The sequence below is a fragment of the Nannobrachium achirus genome (genome assembly GCF_963921795.1).
Source record: "Nannobrachium achirus genome assembly, chromosome: 12".
Classification (NCBI taxonomy): Eukaryota; Metazoa; Chordata; class Actinopteri; order Myctophiformes; family Myctophidae; genus Nannobrachium; species Nannobrachium achirus.
The window spans coordinates 53921686-53940505 of record NC_137832.1 but is presented as its reverse complement, the minus strand read 5'-3'; the positions used below and the strand labels follow the sequence as shown (position 1 = coordinate 53940505).

At 43.8% G+C, this 18820-nt stretch overlaps 1 protein-coding gene across 1 annotated transcript; it reads right to left on the bottom strand.

Moving 5' to 3' along the window:
- Positions 1-408: 408 nt before the first annotated feature.
- Positions 409-17016, bottom strand: paqr3a (progestin and adipoQ receptor family member IIIa). Its single transcript, XM_080739106.1, has 7 exons — positions 16885-17016; positions 14558-14792; positions 13486-13648; positions 12162-12317; positions 8628-8825; positions 8137-8227; positions 409-2708 (listed from the first exon to the last, which is right to left on the bottom strand). The coding sequence occupies exons 1-7, from the start codon at positions 16943-16945 to the stop codon at positions 2566-2568; spliced, it is 1047 nt and encodes a 348-aa protein (XP_080595232.1). The 5' UTR covers positions 16946-17016; the 3' UTR covers positions 409-2565.
- Between the last annotated feature and the right edge of the window lie 1804 nt (positions 17017-18820).

The window sequence follows — 18820 nt, the reverse complement described above, 5'->3', positions numbered from 1 at the left end:
TTTTACCAATTTCCAAAACTTTTCCAGAATATTTAACCCAATTTCCAGGACTATACAACAATAATTCAGCTCAATAACAGGTCGCTTACTCCTATGCGCAATGCCCAAAGACAGGTAGTGTATGCCAGTGGTTCTCAACCTTTTCAGGCCGTGACCCCCGAAATAATCATGTTTTAACTGGGGACCCGGCACCCTGACGAGCACTAAGAGTTGAGGAATTTGGATAACACGGTTCTATTGTGAAAATAGCAGATCTACATGCTCACAACGCCTCGCGTTGCGAGGCGTTGTGAGCATGTATTGCAGATCGTCTATCTTCACAATTTCTGCCTCTAATATTTGACAAATTGGTCAATGTTTAATTTGTCATTTCAGAGGTATTAACAAAATTAATAACCAAAGACAATGCATAGCTATTTTTTCCAGGACCTTCCAGGACCCTTGATAAATTCCAAAACTTTCCCAGTACTGGAAAATACTTTTCTAAATTCAAAATATTTCCAGGAATTTCATGACCGTGGGAACCCTTACATCCACAGTCCGTATGACAGAAACCTCTTTTCTCCATATTCTAACTTTGTGTTTTTTTTTCTGCCATAAATCAACTCCCTACTTGATCATACTACAGCGTCACACAAAAGCGAAGCGACGTGTTTCGAGCTTGAGGATCTGCTACTTTTGACGTTTTGGAGTTTAATCCTGAAAAGTAACAGTTTTGGACAATGAGGCTTTCCACCCGACAAGACAATATCCTGACTGCCTCGCCGTCAAGGCAGACCAAGCAAATATTGCTACAGAAGCTACAAAAGCCCCTGGAACGTTAACAGTGGCAGTAACAACATTAAAACGAGCATCAAGAACCATACTACTATATGAAAATCACTTACTACAGTAGATAATAGATGAGAGTTTAGAAAATGTACATAAGTCAAAACAAACAGGGCCTAATCAAAGTGAACAAGGACAACCATTCATCCTAGAGTAACAGTCCTTGTAGACCCTTTTCTAGATCATGTTTTCCCTAAAGGCTAAATCGCTTACTGACTTTTTTTTTTTTTAGAGAGTAGTTACATATAAAAACCCCATCATACGGCATCTAAAGCAGTAGTTCTCAAATCTTTTTTTTGTATTTTTTTATTTTATTTACAAAAAAGGACCCCCAGTTCGATATCCATTATTAGGCCAGCAATCTTTTTATCTCTGGGACCCCAACACTTCTCGGTGTTGATTGTGCAAATAGAACCGAATAGACCTGTTGTATGAGCGAGTGATAATCCTTGAATCTTGAAGCAGAAACAAGCCTATAGGCAACTGGAACACCCCGACTGGAGACCACTACCAGCCAGGGATGGGACGATAATCGTTATCGTTCATCGTGATAAAAACGCTCACAATAATAATCGTATCGTGGAGATTTTAGATTTATCGTGAAATTGTCCTCCGCCAAATTCAAATTCAAATTCATTCCCTAACCACTGCTACCCAGACTTCAGTATGGACAACTTTATATCTACCATCATACTGTCACAGTGTCTTTATTTAAGTTTATTAAATGTATTTATCACATAAAACATGAATAATAAAAACCACATGTGCAGCTCGCAGCAATATAAGCGGTATTTGTTCCATATTCACATGTCTGCAGAAGTGGGGTGGGGGGGATCCAGAAAAGGGGGTGTCAGTCTTTCTGCAATCTAAAAGTATACAACAGAGGCTGCGATGCCACATAAGAGATAACACCAGTACTGTACAATTAAGAGTATATAAGATCTCAGTTTGTTGGGAACGTCACACAAATCTCAGTTACCGACCAAAAACAATAAATAGAGGCATAAATGAAAACAATAAAAATCAGTTTTTTGTGGAGGGTTTTTCCCCTCCACGACAACGGTTTCTTCATGCATTTGGTGCGTTTCCCCAATCATGGATTATATCCAATAGTGTTCCATGAGTTTCAGGAAATACTTAAATATTCAACAAAAAGCTAAGGAAATTCTGTTAACGTATCAGTGCTGAAGATTAAAATTAATTACAGGTTAATTTAACAGGGGTTACAGTAGGCACTTAAAAAAAGGGGGGTGGGGAGAGTGGCCTTCTTCTCAAAAAACTTCACATCTCTTGCGCTGGAGAGATTAGTCGAGGAAACAGTCTTACTCTGTCTTTCCTACAAGTGTCCGCAATGTGATGCAATGTGATTTGTACTCAAAAGGATTGTAATTGGCCATAAAAAGTGTCCTTGAATTAGAATATGTGACTTGTTAAAGCCTCCTTAGACTTCATCGCGTGCAAGTGTTGCACACCAAAAATAGCCGATCTACAAGCATGCATATCGCCTATTTTCAGTGCACGGCACCGGCACGTATAAATCAGGCTTTAGCAAATCTGTCCCGTGACATTAACACCTTGGTCCGCTGTGGACTGCTTGTTGTGTCGTTGCCTCACATTGCTGAACTCACGGAGTTGGGTCTCTTGGACATCATAGTATATGATGTTCCAATCACGGCTGGGCGGTCTTTGAGGAGGGGGACCGCGGAGACCCCCCTACGTGGTGTGCTGGGCTAGGTTTCAGGCGTGCTGGGGGTGCTCTGGGCAGGGGTGGCTGTGTCTGTAGGTCATGATGAAGATGGAAGACTGGTGCCACCAGTAGAACATCAGCACCAGGAGGACGTGCCACACCTGGTGGCTGGAGCCCACGTAGTTCAACTGACCTGGAGGGAGGGGAGGGAATGGAGTTCTCAAATTCTGCCCAAACCCAACCCTACTAGAGTTCTCAACGGGCCTGAAAATTACAGCCCGGCCCTAACTTGGCAGGCCCGAGACCCGGCACGGCCCAGCCCAACTAATTAGCATTCATTTTAGGCCCTACTAGGCCCGAAAACATCGGGTCGGGTCGGATTGGGTTCAGGAAGAATTTGAGAACTCTATCACACCGAGAAAAAGTAACTAGAAAAGATGCAATTGGAAATTGCGAGTGTGGTTGCTGACGTGACTATATTCTGCAGTAATCTGTCATGTGAAGCTCGATCAATTGATTCCCTATTGATTCCCACTCCCATTGATTCTGTACTGATTCCCTATCCCGGACAGAGGTCTGTCTGTCTGTCAATTTCCAATGGCAGCGGAAAAGTTACCCTAGTAATAAATAAAGTTTCTCCAGGACTATAATGTGTTTCCCTGTTAGGCAACCACACTAATAACATATATTATATCTTTTCATTGAGCCAGAGGCTCGGCCAGGCCCGACTAATTAGCATACATTTTAGGCCCTACTCGGCCCGAAAACATTGTCGGGTTGGGTAGGGTCGGGTTTGGGCAGAAAACAGAGAACTCTAGACCCTCACCCTACCCAACCCGACAGTTTCGGCCCGGGTAAGGCTTAAAATGTATGCTAATTAGATGGGCTGGGCCGGGTCTCGGGCCTGCCATTAATTTTTAGGCCCGTTTTGAACACTAGGAGGGAAATCCCCACACAACACGTTTAGTTTCCCTCCTAGAGTTAACACTGGGGACGCGATTTATTACAAGTGGTCGAATTGTTCGATACCGACATTGCAATACAAGTTTTCAGTATGGATTACCGTACAGTTATGGGGGCAGATAAACACTTCTAAAAGTATGTGCATTCTTACTGAGCACTGAAGTCTTCCGTAATTTATGCATTCCTACCTGGGTCACTGTTAACTTAAAACATTAGATTTTTTCCAATTTATTTACTTTTATTCTACATGTAGACCAGGGCTACTCAACTTTAGATGGCTCAGGGGCCACTCAGAAAAATACAAAAAGTCCAAGGGCCCGCCCCTGCTCGACATGCCTCAAGGGCATTGGTTGTTGTGGCGAAGAGGGGTGCTGTGTGACGGCGGGGCGAAGGACTTTTCTAAGTCTTCGGCTGGTGCGATAGGTCCTGTCACCGGCTTCGACTGCTCTCTTCGCATTCAATCCGACTTTTTCACCATTTCTCAGACGTTTGAATGCAGAGAGTATGCACTGGGTATCCACGGAGGAGTATCCACGGTATCCTGTTCTCCGTGCACTTTGAAGTACGCATGCGCCGATATCTCTCGCCTTGAATATTATTCCCCTCAGGGGAATCGAACCCAAACCGTGGGTTTGTTGCATCCGTGCTCTACTGACTGAGCTAATGAACGGATGAAGTGACTCCTTTTTTGTGCATTTATCTATGACGTGGATAGTGGGGTAGGCGTGGATAGAGAGGGACTGAATATTTACTATTCTGTCCATAACGGCACATAACTCGGTAACGCGGCTGAGTGGGATTGGGCGCCGTTCCCACCGCTCGTCGCGGCAACTCGGCTCGCTAGCGCTCGCTCGCCTCGGTGGCGACTCACGGGGGTCATCGGCGCCCAATACCGCGCCGCTCCGTCGGGGTCTGTGGCGTGGAGCGTTACACCGGGGAACAGAGCATACTTGGCATCTGGTCTGGTTCGAGGCTGGGATTAACCTCAGGTTTTATTTTTGCGCTCCTCTGAGGTTGACCACTAGATGTCGACATTTTACTACTAATATCTCTGCATTGGCATACTGGATATCCAAGTATCCTGGATACTTTCTGCATTGAAGAGTCTGAAAGCACGTGAATATTTCGCATTAAGTGCGTTGATATCATTCGAACCAGGTGGTCCTGTGGCGGTTAGGGGCGCAAGGGAGGAATTGTCGGCCGAAGAGGCAGGTGCGGGCCGATGATCCCTGTGAGCTTGATTGAGGAGCGGGGGCATTATGTCCTTGATCGTGGCAAAAACACTCTGCCGCATCTCAGCAAGCATGCCTTGCTTGAGACCATCGAGGGCATCAAGTGTGACCATGGTGCGTTTGATCTCCGATATCTCTGCACGCCTGTCACCATCGGCAGACATAATTCCGAGCATGGCTTTCCTTTCGCTCTCATCGCAACGTCGGTGGATATCTTGAAGTTGGTCAGCTAGCACATGATGTACGGCTTCTCGAACCATCCTTATCAATTCATCGTCTTTGGCCATCTGGGTTGGAATTAGACATGACTATCGCAGTCTCAGAGGCCTCCGCTAGTTAAAGATCTCTATAGTATTGCTATAGAATGAGTGTGTAACACCACTCTTAAGGGTTGCTTGGTATCCTAGAGGCTAGTCTTGTGACTAATAGTCCAGGGGCACAGGTCTTCGTCCGTCTAGCTTCAGCCAACATCCTTGAATCTCGAATGAATCTCTGTATCTCTGTGGAATTCAGAATTTTAAGATAGAACCGGCCTATCTTCACTGCTATACGCGTCGAGCAGGCTTCCCTAAAGCCTGTGATCTCGATGGCAATGCTCACTGAGGAAGACTTACTGAAAGTCTCTGGTCTCTGGGCACATCATCACAGTCCAAAAGCAAAAGTCCGACAATAATCCTCCAAGTTCCTCACCCTGGCATGCAGCTCTTTGTTCTTGACCAACAGCTCGTCAATGTGATCCTTGAGGTGGTCCACATACTCCTTTTTCTTCTGCCGGGACTTTCTGGCAGACTCCCTGTTGATCTCCAGACGGAGCCTCCTCTTTCCGTCGAGCTCAAAAGAGGAGGTGCCGGGCCTGGGGAATATCACTGGGTTGGAGTTAGACATGACTAGCAGCAGTCTCAGGGGCCTCCACTGTTATTACAGATCTCTATAGTATTGCTATAGAATGCTTGTGTAACACCACTCTTTAGGGTCGCTTGGTATCTTAGAGGCTAGTCTTGTGACTAATAGTCCAGGGGCCCAGGTCCTCGTCGTTGGACCAGATAGAACCCCGTCTAGCTTCAGCCAACGTCCTTGAACAATCCCAGATTTAATCTCTGGTGTGTAACCTGTATATAGTCTGTACAGTCCGATCTGAGAGAGTAGGCCAGATTCTTCGATTCTTACAGTCAATTGTGATGTCATTCCGCATTGTGACATCATATTGTGTTGTCTCCGAATAAGGTCGTATATTCTTTTCTACAACTAATGATGAACAAACAAAATAGCAAAAAAAAGGTCTTGTATTTAAAACACAAGATACAAATTGTTTCCAAGAGGCTTTGGAGATAAATGTATCAGAAATAATTTGTCCACACTGTAAGTAGACAATATATATTTTTGAAGCGGTGAAAGCCGCTTCCAATGAGTGGCTTTGTGTGTCCCACGCCCATATTATGGTCATTTCAGTCCAGAATGAACAGGTTTTTTCAAAAACAAAATGTGTGTTTCATGTCCATATATGGTCATCCCAGTCCAGAATGAACAGGTTTTATCAAAAACAAAATGTCTGTCACCTCATGTCCATATATGGTCATTCCAGTCCAGAATGAACAGGTTTTATCTGTCCCGTACGTCCAGAATATCAGTCCAGAATGAATAGGGTTTTTCAAAAACAGAATGTGTGTCCCATGTCCATATATGGTCATATCAGTCCAGAATGAACAGGTTTTATCTGTCCCGTATGTCCGTCCGTCCGTCCGTCCGTACGTATGTGTGTAGTGTCCGTCCCGGTCTGATGATTGGATACTTTGAGGATTGGTCAAGCTTCACATGACAATTCGGCCCTCCAGATAAAATCATTAATTCATTCAGAATATAAAGAATGTATAGATCACAGAGTTCATAACTCTAGAACACATGGAATAAAAGTTCACCGCTTCACTTCGAACCAAGGTTTGATTTTGCCAGACCCATGAAATGGGTAGGCCTACATAAGCAAATGTCTGTCCGGGTTTTCTATATAAAGGGTATATATGATGATGACATGATGATGACATGCTTACAAAAGGTATGATGTCATAAATGATGATGACAGACAGGGGGTCTGGCACAACCAGGTTGACCTGGTCTAGTTTATTGGTATGACCATGACGGGCGTAGGGCTGGGTTCGGTAACCGCCGTACCGCCGTATCGCGGTATACCGCGGCCTACCGCGGTGTCAGGGTCCTTACCGCGGTCAAAAAAGACAAAAAATAGGCTATTTTTATTGAGAACGAGCGAGTTTTAAAACGGGGGAGAAGCGAGGACCGCATGCGCTCCATGCCGCTCTGCTCTGGGCCGTGTACCACACGTTGGAAGCCGCCCACATACGTCACTCACACACAGACCTGCACAGTGCACACAGTGCACGCAGGGCAGTAGAGTACGGAGCACAACTCTATGACGGAGCAGCAATGCAGCATAAACTTTCTCTGTAATCCACTCGACACAAGGATGTTAATACATACCTTGTGTTGTGGCATATCTTTTTTTATTCATACGGATTACTGGCGGAGCGCGGGCCGCGTGGACTAAAACCGAAAATGAAACAATTTTACTTTCTCCACCGCGTCGCACGTTGTGCTCCGTCCAGCGGCGCGTCGGCGATTTTATAACCTTTTCTGTCAAGTCTTGTAACTAAAACCTGTATATAGCAGCACTCAATCACTGCGATTTGAGAGTTGAGACGTGACGTGAGTTTACAGAATCACTGTACACGATCTGACTACCCTTCCTCTTCTGGTTTGTTCACATAGCTGTTTGTGTCTGAAAAGCCCAAGTAGCTAGCCTACGTTACTATGGTAACCCGACAGTGCAGATCTAAAAGCTCAGAACGCATCGCGGATGCGATGTGTTGTGAGCTTGTAGATCTGCTCCTTTGAAAGCCAGACCCGCTGTGCTGTACTGAGAAGTATAACTCGGGCAGTCAGGCTGCGTCGCCTCTCCACTGTGGAGAGGCGACTTTTGGGAAGATGATTGCAATATTTTGGCTTATCGCCGAACCTTAATTAATAGATACGGGGGTGCGGTAATTACCGCAGTACCGGCGGTAAATGGGAAGACGGTAATCGCGGTAACAAAATGTCCATACCGCCCCAGGCCTAGACGGGCGGCATAGACATGCGGCAGGGCCGCAGGTTGAATAGCGCTGATGTAGACCCATTTGAAAGCAAACTAATATGCAGTCAATCATCACAAAAGGCCCTTTCAGCTTCTCAATCAAAACATAAATATCATAGAATAAAACATTGGCTAAACATATTGGAATTATTCCGCCGATACCGATTTGATCGATGTTCCATTAAGAAAATGTCGGCCGACAACGATCCGGTGAACAATTAATCGTGGTTTCCCTAATTAAGTGATTCATGCTAGTGGATTGGATGACAAGAAATTTGCTTTACCTGGGAAGTAGCGCTCAGGAACTTTGGAGACGTAGAATAGGAAAGCGAGTGCAGCGATGAAATACATCCCTAGGACCCTAGGAACAAATGCCTGCAAGGAAAATAAGTCATTAACCGTTAAAAACAGTTCATGGTAGTGTTATTCTCAGAAGGTTAGAATATGGAGATAAGAGGTTTCTGCCTGACAGCGGCGATACAACATCCACAACAAAAGGACTTTTTAATAGGTCTATGACAAGTTAAACATCGGCCAAATTGTCAAATATTAGAGGCAGAAATTGTGAAAATAGCCGTTCTACATGCTCACAACGACTCGCAACGCGAGGCGGTGTGAGCATGTAGATCGGCTATTTTCACAATAGAACCGTGTCAAACAAAATATAATGCCTCAACTCTTAGTGCTCGTCAGGGTACGAGCACCAAGATATGATTATTTTGGCGTTTACGGCCTGAAAAGGTTGAGAACCGCTGGTGTTGTAAACGTCACTGACCTGGACCAACTCTTCAGAGAAGCCTCCGGTGAACCAGACCCAGTGCACGGTGGGGATGAGGCCGTACACGGCCACCGAGCAGAAGATGAGCGAGCGGAGCTGCCGCCACTGCTTGCTCAGGTAATGGGGGTGGATCTGTGCGAAGAACACCGCCAGGATCATGGCCAACACCGTCACCAGGTACACCTGCCGCCAGTACTGTGCGGGGAGACACACATAGGGCTGTCACGATATGACATTTTACACGACGATTAATTGTCACTCAAATAATTGGCGATTAACGATTTAATTGTGTATTTGTTGTCTTTTAGGCTTTGAAGTTGCATATGGTAGATATGACCACCCGACACATAACCTAAATATACGAATACATTACTGACATATTTGACAAATTACTACTTAAAAAAATAACATTGATAGTGGAAATAGCCGATCTACAAGCTCACAACGTGTCGCGATGCAACGCGTTGTGAGCTTGTAGATCTGCTATTTCCACTATTTCTGTCATTTTTCAACATTCACGATTATGACGATTATGACAAAATAATTGCGATAATGTCAAATAATCACGATTAGACGATTATGTAATAATTGTGACAGCCCTAGACACACACACACACACAAACAACACAGTCATCACCAGGTACACCTGACGCCAGTACTGTACAGGGAGACACACAAACGGTCATTACCAGGTACACCTGACACCACTACAGGCACGTGCACACATAGACATCAAAGGGGGCTTGAGTCCCTGCCCTTTTATCCGTCTGTAAATGGTGCCCTTTCCAGATCATACATGCAGTTTTTACTAATGTTAAAGAAATGCCCTCTTTACATGCCATACCTGAAGGCGGCTTAAAAGAGAATTGCCTTGTCGTCCAAACTCTCCTGAACTTGAATGCAGCATCTTATTTTGAAAGAATTGCACTCTGTGTAGAAATCAAGCACCAAAAATAGCCGCTATTTTAGATATTTTCACCAAAATGCCCTGTTTAGAAATGTCAGCCCTTGCCTCTCTAACATTCTCTGCACGACCCTGTGACACCAGTACTGGCATTGGTGTAAAGTAACTAAGTACTGTACTTAAGCACACTTTTGATTTAACTTTGTTCGCTGGAATGAAGTCCACTTTTGGGATCTCAATAAGCCTGTTGCTCCTTTTAAATGGCCAAGCAGATGTCGCTATTTCACCTTCGCTGGAGTCAATGCGTTATGACTTCGACAGAAATCAATGAGGCGAACTTTACACTTGATTTTATTACCTTAGTAAAACTTTTCATAAACACTTAATCGCTAGTTTAAAGCATTTTTTTAAAATGATCATCAGATGCATTTAGTAAATTACGGATAAAGTAGGGCATGTTCCTAGGCTTTCCACTGGTTCTAGTAGACACTAGGGACGCTTTGGTTCAAGTGGAAGAAGAAGAGATGGTAAAAGAAAATTGATAATATTTTGGAGATCAGGCTGCTCTGTGTCCCTTCAGGGCCTGTGTGCCAACACAGGCCTACGTCCAGTCACACCTTCTCATGTGACCTGCTCAGTTTCACACTGAATAGATTTGCACGGAGAAAGTTCCGCCAGCGTGGATGTGGCAAGATTGTCTTTTCTTGTATTTTATTTATTTAACTGCAATCTGCTACCACCATAAATGAAAATCCAAAAGCGCCACGTTTTCCAATCCTTTACCAAACGCGCAATACCAAAAGCTCTTTGAGAAAAAAAAAAACAACAAAAAAAAAACACTCTTATTTGACTAGAGTTTGGCTAAATATAAATTCCGTTTGCTTTGGGCGGGGGGAGGGGGGGGCGGCTCTTGGCTCTCCCAACAGCGGAGCCCCAGTGTTGGCAGGGAGAGAGAGAGATTGGTTCCTCCACTTGTGAATGTCATATGGTGGTGGGGGGACACGGCGGCGATGGACCACTCAGTCGATGACGCCGCCATCTGGTTTAGAGACTCGAGCAGATTTCTCCCGCCTTCCGGGGGCACAAGAACCCGGCAGCTTGCAATATGCAAGGGGGGGGGGAGAGTTGCAACCGAGGGAGAGAAAAAAAGAAAAGACATGGGTGGGCGTTTTTGGAATGAGAACATGATAAAGCTACCTTGTGGGTACTAGCAACACGTCACATTGCTTCTGCACTGTGAACAATGAGCCCGTCAGGAAGATGAGGGGAAAAAGATGGAGAAAAGAAAGATGGGCTCTATTTCAGTTTTATTCAATTACTGCTTTTCAAAAGGCCACTGATGTCAAACTGCACACAACATTCTCTTGGGAGCTAATGGGCAGACACTGAAGCCTGATTTAGTTTATAATTTGTTCCTTGTAGATCGGCTATTTGGAGCGTGTGGGCGGCAGCCCTCCGTTATCGGGCTGAGGAGATGTTCTGATAACGTTGCAAAGATCTAATTCACCATGTTGCTTCTTCTATTTTGGTCCTGACTTACAGTATGTTCAAAACTCAGCATGAAGCCAGTCCAGCCAGAGCCACTGTACACACAAGTCCACAAGAGCAAACAAACTGCTTCCAATTAAAATAGATTTAATTCCAAAATAGACAGCTGTTAGCTCTAATACAAACCATGTGACTTAAAGGGATAGTTCACCCCCAAAACGACTTTACTCACTCCATGGAGAGACTTGAATTCTGTGTCTCCATAGGGTACCACTGCTGGTCATCAAATCATTGCCTTAGGAATGCGACAAAAAAACGTTCTGACGTGTTAACACAAAGTAGGCTACCCCAGATACACTGGAAGCCAGTGAAAATGTCCACTGTCTCAGGCTTATTATTTCCTTCTCAATTTGCCAACTATCTGCGACTTGGATTATCATAGTCCCATCTGAAGCTGTCCCTGTTGACTGCCCACAAGTTTGTTCTCATGCCCAAATGACATGAAGTCTCACTTGAAGACATTTTGTCAAATAAGCCCAGCACAAGAGATTTACCGGTACTCTACCTTATGCTGATAAAACAGTAAAACATTTTACTACAGTACAGTTGGTCTAAATGCGTCACACGGCTAGTGCTGCTTGGGATTTGGAGATTTTGACTGATCATAGACAAGATTGTGTGCACATCTCAAGCCTATATTCAGGCCAGGTGCTGGACATCAAGGTATCAGATAATGGAAGGAGAAAAACGCCCGCACACTGTTCATATGCTCCAAAAACGTACTTTTATTATAGGCAACTGGCTGCAACGTTTCGACTTTACGTCTTCTTTTGCCTGATGAAGACGTAAAGTCGAAACGTTGCAGCCAGTTGCCTATAATAAAAGTACGTTTTTGGAGCATATGAACAGTGTGCGGGAGATTTTGACTGAAACACTTAAACCCTCAAGTAAACTAATACTTAGTGGACCAGGGCTCTGTACTTGGTCCACTCTTCTTCCCCTCTACACCAAATCTCTTTGCCAAAAGTAGCCAGTCTACAAGCTCACAATGCATTGCTTTGCGACTCATGTACATTGGCTATTTTTCTGCGAATCTTGGGGAACATTTGCCAAAAAAATAGCCAATGCTTGTGACTTACGTTATCACAGTAGAAAGTGTAGAAGACCCCGGGTACATAGCAGCCCAGGATGCCGATGGAGATGCCCGCGTAGTCCAGCGCCATCCAGCGGCGGCTGGTCTTCTCCGAGCGGTGGCAGCAGAACACGTGGTGGCCCGCCGAGCACAGCATGCACAGCTTTAGACACAACACAACAAAACAAACCTGGTCATGGTAACTGGCGGGCACAAACTTATACATATGCATTGCAACAAATATATATATTTATTACCCGGCTTGGTTGAATGCTTGATTCTGATTGGTCGAGCGCTGAAATCAGCGGTGAATTATGAGCGTATAATGCGCTCTTTAATTCACCGCTGCCTAATCAAAGGCTCAGAGCAGCTGCTGTATTAAGGCTGCACTGCGTGGATTTCGTGCCGTATCCAACATGTCAGCCATGTAAACAAACACACAGCGACATTTAGAACCAAACGTTGCTCTGAAGAATGTCTTTAAAAACATTTGAGGCGAGAAATAGACGACGCAGTAACAGAAATGGATTCTATTTGATCAGCACTTCCTTGTTTTCCAAGGCGACCGTGTCTTGCGCTCGGGGGGATGCACTTTCAGCCGTCTGTAAACAAGGAAACACTTTGTTTTGATTTTAGTTTTGAGTCAAATTATTAATTTTATGTATTAGCCGGGTAATAAGTGCTATAAGGTCTTGCTGCTTGGTCATTATGGCTTGTATGGACACTTCGGGCTGATTGAATTATTACCCCGTCGTGTCCATATAAGCCATAATTACCGCGCAGCAAGACCTTATCGCATACATATATATTTTGTTGTGAATTATTATGGAGACTTGAATTCATGGATATTTCTTTGTTTTTGTGGCATTTGCGTTATGTGCCGAGGTCGTAGATCTCTGTCTTGATATCTTTTTAATGTGAGTGTATTAATAGCAATGTTGGCTACTGTAAGAGCAATCCACGGTTGATAGGATACCCATGCATGCAAAGATAACGCAGAAATGAAAAGCACTTCTCCATCCGGTTCAACTTCTTCTGCAGGGAAATGCGATCATCTCTGGTTCTAGGTTTCCACAGCGCCCATAGTCCATTCATACGCTGTTTAGTGGTTTACTAGGTGAAGCTACAACAACCTGTGAAATACTTTTTTCTGTGTTTCCATTCCACCACAATGACGATCATGTCCACACAGACTCGGACACACGCACAGACACGGGCGTGCTCGTGGTCGCCCCTCGAAAATAGATAAAAGCACTGAAAAACCATGGCACTGGCTGCAGAAATAATGAATGAATACCAGGCGGAGAGTGTGTTAAGAAGACCAGGCGTACCTGGAAGCAGAAGACTCCTATGGAGTAGATGACGTAGTCCTCTTTGGAGACGCCCGCCACGGGCAGCACAGACACCATGTTGTACACGGCCAGACAGAAGTACCACAGGAAGCCCAGCAGGTGGCTCCAGATGTTCACCGTCTCGTTGGAGAGGACGAAGATGCTGCAGGAGGACAGACAGCACGTTTTGATTTAGTTTAGTCATTTAGTCTTCTCAATACATTTTCATTTAGTTTTGGTCATATTTTAAGTCATCTGAAAATAATTAGGCCCTGTAAGGTCAAAGGCTAGTTTCTAAACTAAATATCATAAGATTTTAGTCAACTTGATCTACAGTTGATTTTGTCAACATAAATGTATTTTGGCAGGCCTTGAAGGTGTCGTAATGCCTGATTTTACATTTGATTGCATGCTGAAATGAAAAAAAGCTGATCTACAAGCTCACAATGTGTGGTGCTGTGACGCATTGTGAGCTTGTAGATCTGCTATTTTCAACACCGAGTGCAACCAAGCATGAAATGACGTGTCTTTTAGTTCTACTGTATCTCTTCTCCACTAGTCCCTCCCTAGACTTGATTGTAATCGGTCAATGGCTGGCAATCTGGCATACACTGGATAATTGAAACCTTGGTCATACATCGATAGATACTGTACTGATTCATAGACTTAACAGCACTGACATGATCAGTCTATGATGGATTTATGTTAATTTGTATTTTCTGACATTGTAACCTCTTAAATCGTCGATATTTTGTAAACTTGACCTTTCACTATGTACTTGGTCTTTTTTACCTCTACACCAAACCTATTTGCCGAAAATAGCCCATCTACAAGCTCTCAACGAGCTTGTAGATCTGCTATTTTTGGCTAAAGTTCTCCTCGGAATATGGATGCGAGGGTTCAAGTTGTTAATTTAAAAGAATTGTCCTATCACACAAGGATTTGGCGGCCCCCCTGTAGTAACTCTAAGGACCCCCTCGGCGTCCCAGACCCCCTGTTGAAGTCCTCTGAAGTGAAAAGGTCACTTTATTGTGTGCTGGCTGTTTTCTCACTTCCTCTCTTTATTTCATACCTTTTGATGCAGAGTCTGGAGGGGAGGTAAGCCCGGTATCCATCGGTGATGTAGGGGTTCTCTCTGAGGAACACGGGGATCTGTTCGTAGGTGTACAGGCGGATCCCCCGGGGCACCAGCACAGGCCAGTACTGGTAACTGCCCAGCTCCATGTAGTGAGCCGTCTGGGAACTCTTCAACAGCTTCTGAGGCATGGCTGCTGCATGGGAGGAGCTCCCCTTGGGCTGAGCCGAAGCTGGAAGAAGAATAAAGCAAACACTCATTTTGTTTGCATGTGTGCAGAACTTAAAATCATTGGTACGGGACCGGTGGGTCCCCAGTTAGGTTAGCTAGAATAGCATAACAAGTAACACGCCGTAATGGCGAGAAGCGAGTCGGGCTGTGAAACATACATCTGTGAAACTGCGTGTTATGCATGATGCGAGTGGTGTGTAGAGCTTATTTGGACAAATCTAAGATTATGAATAATTTTGATTGAAACATGTGAAGTTAATGTAAACACAAATCTTCTCTTATGGGGGTCCCTGGCACAAAGCCCTTTCAGATGGGTGGTCTGCTACCAAACACATACCAACTTGGGGGTCCTTGACGTGAAAATGTTCGAGAACCACCGGCTTAAATAACCCTGACCATGTCCCTAGTATCATTATCCACCATGTAAATACTGGTGGTCAGGTGGTGGGTACTCCTGGACCCTTTGACAGCAGGCACTGTCATCAGTGACTCATGATATCATCATCAGTGTATTCTATTCCCCAGTAACACTGACTGGAGGGTGTGGTTATTGCACTGATGCTGTTGTCCCTGTACTGTTATCAGGGTGCTCTGTTGGTGTCGTAACAACACTGTGATTGACTGATTGTGTGTACTTATTTCTGCAAAGAGTGACATGCTGTAATGACACTGTGATTGTGGGATGTTTCTTTCTGCATAGTTGCAGGATACTAATGTATTGTATTGTCATTGTGACTGTGTCAATCCATTTCCGCACAGCGCAGGACACTGTAATGGATACTGTGAGGGCAGTTGCTGCCCGCACAGAGTAGGGATGGGATGATATGAAAATGTCACATCACGATGATTGTCACAAAAGAAATCATGATTTACGATATTATCGCGATAATCAAAATCCATTATCCTGGGGCGGAACAATTGCTGAAAAATGGCAGATTACAAGCTCACAATGCGTCTCAACGTGTCAAGGAATAAGGGACCCTAGTCTGGGATCACTTCACTTTACGAGGTTTGATCCGGTCGGGAGCGGAAACCACTTTACGTCATGTTGTAGTCCTAGACGGACTACACTTTGGCCGGAACTATCAACCGGATTCAGTTTTAACCCAAAATATTCCCCTGCACCCAAGGACATAGTTTTAGGGCCTACCTAATAAACACCTTGATGTAGTTTTGCTTTCGAAAAATTTGTTTGGTATGTGATCTTTTAGTCCAACTCATAGCGACTGGCAAGACTACACTAGGCTTCTCGAGCATTTTAATAGTGATTGGGGAAACAAACGAGGGGAACTAAATCAAAGCGACGCCACTTCTTCTAGTGGTTTCCGCGCTTTAGGCGGAAACCAAACGGTCTGTTGTGAACGAACACCAGGCTTTCTCCCGAGAAAGACTGGTAGGCGAGGTTAAAAGGACCCCAATGTAAGCAAGCCCTTGGTGCTTTCTTGGGTGTATCCTATTAGTGGACCTTGTATCTGAACTGTACTGTCCTGTGCTTTTCCTATGCAAACTTCTAATATTACAGTATTCAATCAATTCAATTGATTAAGTTTGCCAAAAAAACAAACAAACGTACAGTTCCATACTAAAGGATACTAAGAACCTTTTGCATTGCAGCACACTCATGCACCCTAATGGCCAGGACATTGATTGAAAACTTTATAAAAAGGAAAAGCACAGGACAGTACAGTTCAGAATGATACAAGGTCTACTAATAGGATTTAAAGCCTAGAAAGCACTTTGGCTTGTTTACATTGGGGTCCTTTGAACTCAATTCATAGAGACATTAGTTTGACATAAGTCAAAACGTTCTCTTTCTTGATTATTCCTCTTTTCCCCTTGTATATATCATATGTAATGTTGTTATTATTATTATTTTTTTTATTACTATCATTATTACTGAAGAAATATGGCAATAACAGACCAACTAACCACTGACACATACGACATACATAGCCGCGACGCGTTGTGAGTGAGCTTGTAGATCTGCTATTTTCTTAACACCCCCGAAAATGTTAGCCTAGAGGGCTAACGTTAGCCACGTCGCTGCTGTTGTTAAATTAGCGACAATTAAGACCAGACCCAAGCGCACTCACCTTTTAGTTTGGTGTATGTACACTTGGAGCCATTCGGAGTGGTTTTGTAGGGACTGTACATTTATAGGAAGAGCTTCGGCGTTTTAATTGACAAAACAACACAGACAAACGACAACACAAACAACAACAATATCCTCTTCAAGTTTCATCTTCCAAATCATCACACTGTCGTGACGTCATCAGCAGCACAGGACCCCGCCGGACTGAGTGAGCACGCCTGAACATTTGCCTGACAAAAACAAAAAAAAAGTGTCTAAAAATAAATAACACAATTAAAAAGAATACCAAATAAAGTTGTAATTAAATCCGAACTTTCCTGGCTGTAACTATACTGTCCGACAAGAAATTATATCACCCACTCTTTTGCCTGTGTAAACTTGATGCTATTTATAGTGTTCTTTTTTTTCATGATTATACTGTTGTTTACTTTTATGTTGAGTAGGGCTGCTATTAAAATTGTATTTAATGTGTGTGTGTGTGTGTGTGTGTGTGTGTGTGTGTGTGTGTGTGTGTGTGTGTGTGTGTGTGTGTGTGTGTGTGTGTGTGTGTGTGCGTGCGTGCGTGCGCGTACGTGTGTGTGTCATCACTTCCCAATTCCCATTTCACTTGATTAATCTTAATAAATTAATTCTCTGTTCAATAAAGAGCTGGAGAGACAGGGTGACTCCTGTTACTAAACAAACACTACAAGCATTGAGTATAGGCTGCTATCAGAATATAGAGTTATTTATCACTTATTATGTTATTAAATCAAAGAAAAGCTCTCTTTACCTTACAACATGGGACATATCGATACAGTAGGTGACGCTATGCACTTAAAAGTAATGGTTGCAACCCCATATATGGAGGAAGAAGAAGAAGCTTTAGGAAGACGCGCTCAGTTCAAGTTGTCCGAAATAACAACAAACTTTAATTCTATGATTATAACTCTATGGTACTCAGTACATGATCTACTTTACTCTCTGTATGGAAATCAAGTCTTGTTGAAAGGTGAGTGTATTTGTTTTAATCTCTTGTTCCGGTCAATTAGACTTTAGACAGCACGTTTTGAGTTTACTCTGACATTGTACAGGTGGGTTGAATTGTTTCACTGTTCTTGAAAATATAAGTTGAACTTGTATTGTGTGCACTGTAGTGTGCACTGTAGTAGCTGTAGTGTTTGTTTGAATATTTTATTAGAAGTAGGAAAAGCTTATTTCATTGAGAAATTCTGACACATGAGCAACAATACTTTGCAAAAACGTCATAACAGTCAGAAAATCAATCATTTAACTATCTAAATGTAGGCCTACAGTAAAAAGGGGGGTGGGTAGGCTTTGTCTTCGACTTTTTTACAGGGGCCACTTTCGAGTTGGAGCTGTGTAACCACAGCTCCATTCAGAAACATTGCCATTCAGAAGATTGACTTCCATTATTCTAAATGGAGGTGTCACCTAAGTTCTATAGGAGGGTATAGGGATAAATACTGGTCACTTTGCCAAAAATCCAACATGCCAAATCAACTTGCTAGGACACCTCGCCAATGAGCAGGGTTGTCAACATTGGACTGTTAGACAGGAAAATCCAGGAGATGTATTTTTTAGGGGGTGCGCGGAACTCCCCAACCGGGGTCTGGTGGTCCTCCCCCCAAAACGTCTTAACAGATATATATTTTCCTGTGTTCTGTTGAATTGTGTGCACGTTTGATTCTTTTATCAGGCTTGCTTTCGTAGCATGGGTACAATTTCAGCCTTAAAATGCCAAATGTAGGTGTAGGCCTAAAGATTTGCAGGAGCGGGCATTGAACCCGGGGTTCCCACTCATCAGACCAACAATTTGCGGGGTAGCTGCAAATTGCTGTTGAATCTAGGGTTGCAATACCTCCCATTGGCAAGCCATTGCATCCAAAATGTTTTTTTGCTATCTGATTGTTTTAAACTACGTCAAACTCACCAAC